Source organism: Pagrus pagrus (genome assembly GCF_965226575.1).
Source record: "Pagrus pagrus genome assembly, chromosome: 23".
Taxonomy (NCBI): domain Eukaryota; kingdom Metazoa; phylum Chordata; class Actinopteri; order Spariformes; family Sparidae; genus Pagrus; species Pagrus pagrus.
The window spans coordinates 11,383,561-11,392,553 of NC_140205.1; the positions used below are offsets into that span (position 1 = coordinate 11,383,561).

General features: G+C 45.1%; 1 protein-coding gene across 1 annotated transcript; it reads left to right on the top strand.

Annotated features, from left to right (window-relative positions):
- The first annotated feature begins 277 nt into the window (after nt 1–277).
- lmod2b (leiomodin 2 (cardiac) b) lies at nt 278–6,173 on the top strand. The gene is made up of 6 exons (XM_084345289.1): nt 278–820; nt 1,225–1,701; nt 2,670–2,930; nt 3,032–3,241; nt 3,465–3,923; nt 5,799–6,173. Exons 1-6 carry the CDS (start codon nt 545–547, stop codon nt 5,823–5,825), a joined length of 1,710 nt encoding a protein of 569 aa, XP_084201415.1. The 5' UTR covers nt 278–544; the 3' UTR covers nt 5,826–6,173.
- The last annotated feature ends 2,820 nt before the right edge of the window (nt 6,174–8,993 follow it).

The window sequence follows — 8,993 nt, forward strand, 5'->3', positions numbered from 1 at the left end:
TGGGCGATACATTATCTCTGTTTATCTCTGTCGTTCTGTTCTGTTGGGTCCAGTTGGTCTTTTTAGGGCCGTGAACAAAGCCACTCGGGCCGTGGTGACAGACTGCTACGTCGACAGGGCACAGTCTCTGAGCTCACATGCTTTTTGTGGCTCTGTCTCTCAGAGCGGTGCCTCCCAAAAAAGACGCTGCATCATGGGGCCCACGCTTTGGTACGTTCCCCTCTGATCCCTCTCTTAAGGCCCAAACAGCAGCTGGCGAGATTAGAGAGGAGAGGACACCCGACGGACACACACAGTCTCTCCAACACGACCGGCCAGTGGAGATCTGGTTCAGACTGGAGTGGGCTTTTGACTGGACCCAGTTCGTCCAAACACCTTCATTGAACGAGATCACCTTGCCTGGACCCTTGTCAGTGGGTCTCCGGCAACCTCACGGTGGTCCCTGTCTTCTTTTGGAACCTCTAACCCCACACGGCTGCTTCATTTGGGTCAGAATCTCATGCAACTCAAGAACTGAGCGGTCTCTACTAAGCACGGTTCAGCTATGAGCTTTTTCGGGTACCGCCGAGAGCTGAGTAAGTACGAAGATGTCGACGAGGACGAGCTTTTGGCTTCCCTCAGCCCCGAGGAGCTGGCTGAGTTGGAAAAGGAGCTGGTGGACATCGATCCTGACGCCAATGTACCCATAGGACTCAGACAGAGAGACCAGACTGACAAGACCCCGACGGGCACCTTCAGCAGAGAGGCCCTCATGAAGTATTGGGAAAATGAGACACGTAGACTCCTGGAGGACGAGATAAGTGGAGGAAGCCCCAAACCGGTCAGTGATGACTTTTAATTAGATTTACTTGGCGTTTGTAGAATGTGCCAGAGGGAAAGCCAGCTTGTTTGAAGATGTATCAGATAGAATTCAAGACAGATTACTCAAAGGTTGGGAAGAAGAGTCCGGAGGAAGATGGTTGATTGTTGAGTCTCATTCCCAGGTGGTCAGATACTGACCCAAGGCGTCTGTCTGATGACCTGGGAATGAGACTCAACCATCAACTTTCCTTCTCTTCCCTTCCTTTAATACATTTAAAAGTGAGAAGTCATCTGAATTACTAAAAGGACTGTTGCTTTAAAACCATCTGCATTCATTTACCTTAAAAATAGATGTTAGATACGTTTATAAGAAAACAAACTACAGGATTGAATTTCAAACTCTGAATATTTTTTAACGTACAGGAAGAAGAACAAGAGGAGGAGTGTGTGACAGAGGAAAGCAGCGGAGAAGAGGATGAAAAAGATGTTGAAAATGAGAAAGAACAGAAAAAGCACGAAAAACCAAAGGAGAAGGAAGAAGAAGAAGAGGAGGAGGAGGAGGAAGAGGAAGAAGAAGAGGAGGAGAGCGAGGAAGAGGAGGAAGCTGTAACAGAGGAGGAGGAAGATGAGGAAGAGGAGGAGGAGGAGGAGGAGGAACAAGATAATAAATCCAAACCTGAACCCTCAAAGGATTCTGGGGTGCTGACACCACGGGCCGCAACCCCAATGCTACTGAAGCCGCAGAGGGTGGAGCCTATGAGGCTGACTCCTCCCCCTCCACCTTTCGACCTGAACGCGACCGGAAACCCAACCGTTGTAGACGACGCTCTCCAACAAGTTCTCAGCGACGACCCTGAACTCACAGAGGTTAATCTCAACAACATTGACGATATTTCACAGGTATGAATACAGACGCATGCCGTGAAAGGTAGACACCCAAACAGCCTGAATCAAGGTGAAAAGAAAACTTTCATAAAATTAATGTTTCTTCTTCTACGTTTGTTTAGCTTCAGTTTTCCATTTCTCAGTCATAATGCTGTGCTTATGCTCTGGTTAGGGTTAGGGGGAAAACATCATGGTTTGGCTTAAAATACCTGTTTTGGTTGACACCAAAGCGGCTGGAGATGGTTTGCTTTCCCATGAAAAACACCCAGTTTTGGCAGCCCCAACAACAACAACAACTACAGATGGTCCGTCTCACAAATAGCTGGTCTTGAATCAGAGATGGTCTGCCATCTCATGAAAAACAGCCCGGTTTTGGTCGCCGGTTTTGGTTTTGGTTGCATCAAAAATGCCAAAGATGGTTCAACTTCCCGTGAAAAATAGCTGGTTTTGGTCGCTGGAAATCTCAAAGACTCGAACTGCAGTCGCCAGTTTGGCAGCCTTGTATCTTGTAATAATACCAAATCCTGAAGGTGATATGCCAGGCTTGGTACAAATGTCAACCTTAGAAACATTATATCCTGGTGACTTGGCTGGTTTCAACATATGGCTTGAGTTTGGTCAGTGGTTAGCATTTGTTAGTTTCCAGCTTGCTACCATCCTGCTCTTGACTGTTGGGTAACTTTTGATTGTATGCCAGCTTATTTTTAGAACCAGGCATCCAGCCATTGTTATGTAACGGAGGGCATAGTAACAGGCTGAAAAATTAACTTAGTGTTGATGTCCCCAATCAACAGCTTTGACAAGGTTCCTGTGTTCTGCAGGCACCTTTAGGAAAGATCAGCCTCTAGTTAACCCAATAGCATCTACATCTTAGGTTCAAGCTCTTGTGTCGACTTTGTCAACACTGGCCTTACTGAAATGTCTTCAGGGATGCTCTGACCTTTATGTTCTGGATTATATAAGCATCTATATTTACTTCTTAGGAAACCCTGATCCGATTTGCTGAGGCACTGAGGTCCAACACAAACGTGCGGGTCTTTAGCCTTGCTAACACCCGAGCTGACGACCCCGTGGCTCTGGCTGTTGCTAAGATGCTGAAGGAGAACTCGTCCATCATCAGCCTCAACATAGAGTCCAATTATGTGACGGGGAAGGGAGTGATGGCGATGGTTCAAGCACTTCCAGGAAACAATACCCTGACTGAGCTTCGGTTCCACAACCAGAGACACATGTGTGGAGGACAGGTTAGTTATCTTCACGTCCAAAGTGACCATAATCTGGTTCGTAGTTCTTCTCCTCCTGTATTTTTTACAATGTCTCTCTTCCTCAAACTTCCCCCAAACAGGTCGAGATGGAGATGGTGAAAATTCTGAGGGAAAACCACACCTTGATCAAGCTGGGCTACCAGTTCAACCTGCCTGGTCCTAGGATGAGCATGACGGGGATCCTCACCAGGAACCAGGACCGCCAGAGGCAGAAGCGTCTGCAGGAGCAGAGACAGCAACAGCAACAAGGGGCGCCAGAGGGAGCTGTTAACCCCAGAACCACTGCACTGGTATTTTCTTTCTACCTATTATGAAACATGGCTGGGTAAGGGTTAGGCTACCCTAACCCTAACCCCTTACCATCACTGGGAAAGCTGTGACAAGCTCTTCAGCTAACAAGCTACATGCTAACAATATCTGACAATCAACATTTTAAGATATTTAACCCTACATAGTGCTGACACCTGCAACTTTACTATCCTGCACTATCCATTTTCTTCCGTCTATCTCTAGAAAGGAACTCCTCGTTCGTCGCCTTACAGCTCGCCCAGAGCCTCTCCCTGGTCCTCACCCAAACTCCCGCGGAGCGACCTGGCTAAAAAACAGACTCCCCCTGCTCCACCTCCTCCTCCACCTCCACCGCCTCCTCCTCCCCCACCTCCTCCGCCACCACCGCCTCTCCCTCAGAGGGAGAAGAAGCCCACCAGGATGATCGCGGAGGTCATCAAGGCGCACGAGGCGGGCAGCAAGAAGGTGACAAAGACGAAAGGTAAGAAGAGCAAGAAGGGGAAGCTGAAGGAGAAGGGCAAGGAGGAGACGAGCTGCATCCTGAAGGAGCTCAAGAACGCGCTGAGGCCCGTGTCGGTGGAGCGGAGAGGGGAGGAGGGCAGCAGGCCGTCCACGCCCATGAGGTCAGCCCACGACCAGCTGATGGAGTCCATCCGCGGCAGCAGCGTCCGCAGCTTGAGACGGGTGAGCGGAAGGGGTTTGTGCAACTACAGGGGCGTTGAAACTTTATTTTACATAACAGACACAATTTGTAAATCAGATTGCATTATTTAGAAATGTATTGAAAAGTGGCTAAATGGTTCCTCCTCCACAAGCACTTGAACGATGTACTTAATTCAAAACTGCGTCGTCCCTCTGCAGGCGAACCGTACAAGTGGGAAGTTTAATTTAGACGAGGATGACACAGAGTCAGTGGTGTCTGAGTCATCTCTGTGGCTGACATGCTATGTTCTGTCTCTACACCGGGGTGGGCAGGCAAAAGGCTGCTCAGCACCAGCCAGCACCGTGGTACGATCACAATACTTTAACAGCCAGAGAGAGACACAGAAATACAGCACGACAAACTCTTACTCCGAAGACAAAGAAGGATGGAAAACAAATAAGAGAGCACTCGGGTTTATCTAATGTTTCATAACAGTATGCCGCTGTTACTGTTGAGGAATTTAACGGCCTGAACTTTGTTTTTGTGTAATTATTATGCAACCTTGGCAAGAGGCTTTGGCACAGCTTGTTATATTGTTAGAGTGGAAAATCAGCTGTGCCCTCAGATGGCGGGGTCTCCTAGCTGTGAAATTCCTGCCACTCAGTGCAGCTATTCATAGAAACTGTTCAGCGGAGCTTTGATAAAGACAGATATGACACGTTAACACGGCACGCACACCAGCAACACGCGTCCGACAACAACAGTCCGCTAACACTTCGTCCGTTGACGACGCCGAGGACATCACGCACAGATCTGATCCCAAGAAGACAGTCAGAGTGAGATGTTGATGTGATGTTAATGATTATATTAAATAAAGCACTGCAATCATGATGCCATTAAAGGATAAGGTCACCCAAAAATGAAAATTCAGTCATTACGTGCTCATCCTCATGCCGATGGGAAGTTGGGAGAAGTTTTGTAGTCCACAGAACAACTGAAGTAGCTTCGGACTTGTTTTAAAATGTAAAAACAACCAATAAAAAACAATAAAATGGCTCCATAAAGCTCGTCCAGCATGAACCAAGTCCCTGAAAGCCCAAAGTTTCCAAAATTGCCTTGAAAATACATTATTCACACCTTAAGCGTCGCAGCTACAGTTAAGATTTCATATTAAAAAGGATAAATAACGGCTTTTCAAGTCATTTTGGGTTCTTGGTGCTTCTGGAGAACTGGGTGAACTTATCCTCTGCGCAGTGTTAGTTAAAAATCATAAAAGCTCACAATAAGAAAGGTGCATGGTTGGCAGCCAGTTAGCTTAGCATAGCATAAGGACTGGAAGCAGGAGGAAATGGCCTAACTAGCCTGGTATGTCTAAAGGTAGCAACAGCCACCTACTAGCTCCTCTATAGCTCCCTAATTAAGTCAGTATGTTAAGCTAAGCTAAGCTAACTGGTGGCTATAGTGTCATATGGTTTAACCGATATCATTTTTGGGTTAAAATACATCCTTTTATGAATGTTACCCATGTGTTAGAGAGGGAAACATCACCCGTGTGTGTGTTTTTCTGGTCCTCACTGGTCACATTTCTTGACTAATGTTGCAACGTGATCATTTTACAGCTGATGAAAGTTGTTGTTACTATATGAGCCTGATGTCAGCACGATAGACTGACCTCACTCCTTCAAATGAAAGGAAGGCATTTCATGTGTGGTTTGAAAACTGGCCTACATTCTTGCAGCGATGCCTCAGAAGTCATAATTGCTATCTTTTTTGATGTTTCTCGGTCATGACCACTGACTCATGCCCATTCCTCGCATTCTTTGCCGTCACCATCAGATTTCTTAAAAAGCGCGAAAGCCTTGGAGATATTTTTAAGACCTGCATTTAAAAACTGACACAGTGTTGTTGTTTTCCAGGTGGAAGTCCCACATCATCTACGATAATACAAGCACGTTGGGGAGTCTGCATCACGACGACGATGGATCGACCAACTGTGATGGAAGCACAAGGTGAAAACATGTTGGGCATCCTGAGGAGGCAAAAACTGAATTCATGAAAGAAATATATATACTGGAAAATTGCACTGTAACAATAACTTACATTTTACGAATGTTAAAGTTTGTTTTTTTTAATATTATGCAGAATTGTGCTTAATTTAATTCTGAAGTTGACTGAACTGTTTACTGATAAGTTTTCTAAGTCACTGTTTTCTTGTATAATTGTAAATACGACCTGTCGTTGGTGGAATTATGTGTTTGACTTCTAAATATAACCATTTGGTGTTTAAGATACTACCTGCGTAAGCATGTAGACTGTTTTCTTCTTCTTTGGTTACTGGATGAGATCCATTTAAAAGAAAAGGGTCATGTTGTTATGCATCAGCAAAGGAAGCACACACACAGCCACTGTTTTTTATCAGTGAGTCAGCTTACTGGTCAGCACCGCTGATGCATCCTCCCACTCCGACACACTCACAATACACCCACTCCGGTCAGCCTGATCAGAGCCGGGCTTTGGCGCACTTTGTTTGAACAATTCACAATACGTGACATGTGAAGGGAAAGAATAGACGCTCACTACGGATGTCACCGACATCGCGGAAGAGACGGGGACTTTTAACAGAAAATCACAGGGTCGCATGAAGGCAGTGGGCTGCTTACAGTAAAAGCTGCACTAGAGGATGACTGTAAAGTCAGACCGTGAAGCCTCTGAAAGAAGAAATGACACATTCTTCCTCTTCAAAATGGAAAGTTCAAGAAGTGAAACACACCTTTACTCAGTTCAATCACACTCTGGGGAATTACAGCTACGTCTTACTGGAATTGGAGTGGTACGACCAGTATGGGATGGCTACTGTTAGCTAATGTTAGCGAACGTATTACAATGACAATGACAAAAGTGAGTCTGTTTGCTCACTTTGTGGTCCTTTTTTCCCCAAAATGGTCACTGAGGTTTGCTTGTAGTGAGATAAAGTAACAGACCTGGGTGCAAAACATGAAAAAAACAACTGACAGTAACAGTTTTGATGTTATGTTATGGCACCACTCCCCACTAGGTCCCAGCAACAACTGGACCTCAAGCTGCACCGCTAACTAAGCTGGCTAGCTCGTGTGTTCGAAGAATCAAACAGAATCAAACAATTATGACGATTACAGGAAGACATCTGTTCCCTGTTTTTAATAGGTACAATTCTATGTACGCTCGGTACACACCTACTTCCTGTTATGAAACCTAAATGTCCCAATGAGATAATAACAAGAGTAAGAACTTAACATGGATTTTCTGAAGTTAGCTTCGAGATATTGGACGTTGTTGATGTTGTTGAAATGCCAATGTTATTTAGCTACATTACATTGGACAAGCAGATCAATTTAGCTAACTGTTTGAATTGAGTTTTGAGTTAAGCATTTTGGCAATTATGGCGTTACTGGCTAACGTTTGACCCGTTGTCAGTTCACAGTTCAGTTCAGGGTCAGTGGGATTGGGCCGACGCTACATGGGTGAGAGCCAAGAACACGAGGATAAGTCGATCAAGAGAGGGGATGCTTGGTCATGAATGATATGCTGATGACAAATCACACAGCGAGAAGGAGGTGACAGGTTGGGAAGGAGAGGCTGAGAGCATGACGAGAGAGTGAAAACGAGACACTGAGAGATGTGAGCTATTAGTATCGGCCGTCCTGATCCCAGTCCTGCATTTGTATATGTGTCTTGGAAGAGTTCCCGTGACTCCTGAATCCACAGTGCAGCTGTTCAAAGCCTGCCTGCTCTCTGCCTCAGGGGTGGCAACAACAGAAAAACTACAAATTGCATTATGGGAAACCATTTCCCAAAGTATACCAGACGTTTTAAAGACTGATCTCCTGCTTAAGGAGTCCAACGTTTAACTGGACTCAAACACAAGCTCCTACGCAGCGTACGCTGCCACAGCTCCTCTATAGCCTCCCCGAGCACAGCAGCTCAGTGTGCACAATGCATTCCTTTGGCTAAGTGTCCTAAGAATAAAACTTCCTCTGCTCGAGTACAGCACTTTGTCATACGTGTCAGAAAGCCAACAGGGCGATCCTTCTGTGTAATTCATCCGTACGATGTAAAGACTTCCTGCTTGTAAATGAGGTCTCTGCACTCAGGGTGGTCACTGCATTATGCTGATTTCAAATTCAAGATGTGGTCACAGGGAAGCGAAATACCAGCCGGCCACAACGAAATTGTTTAGTATGCGAGTTGGCTGCGGAATATCCCTTTAGCCTTTCAGTCACAACTCTCAGGCCCCTTTGACCTTTGCATTCCTTTCCACTGCGCTGTTGCTGATTTACATACACGACGAGGCTATTTTAAAGGATGAGTTCACACTAAAATTGAAAAATTCAGTCATTGTCTACTCACTACTGACGTTTTGTAGTCCGCAAAGCATTTCTGGAGCGTCACAGCTAAACAGTTTTGCAGCAGTAACTGAAGTAACTGAAGCAGATGGAAACAAGTGATTTCTCCTAAGTGTTTAGGAGAAATCCTGCAACGCTGTTTTGCTGTGAAGCGCCAGAAATGTTTTGAGGGCTACAAAACTTCACCCGACTTTCTGTTGAGTAGATGATGACTGCATTTTCATTTTTGGCCGAACTTGTCCTTTAAACTGCTGAATGCAAGTGTTACTTCAAGTGCATTAAATGTCAAGTCACCAAAAACTGATCTAATATTCTACTTGTGATGTACTGCTTCACTAAAGTCAGATTTTTTAACATTTGGCGGCTTTTACATAGCAATAAAAATCATTTTTGTTACATATACATCATTATTAATCTGTCTAGAGGACATTTAAAGCACATTTTGCATTAATTCTAAGACTATTCATTTCCAAAAGAAGAAATTTTGCATCACACAACGTAATATTGTTTGATTTATACATCACCGAAACAGTAAACACTGAGTGTAAGAATGAAAAGAGACAAAGGACAAATGTGTTTGTCTCCATGTAAACACTGTATCCAATAGTGCTGCCACACTAGTGGAAAGTGTCATACCTGCTTTAATCCCCCTCATAAGCTCTGCAGCCGAGCGAACTGATACAGGCAGGGTCAGCGTGGTGTCAGCTGATGTGCACATCAACTAAAAAT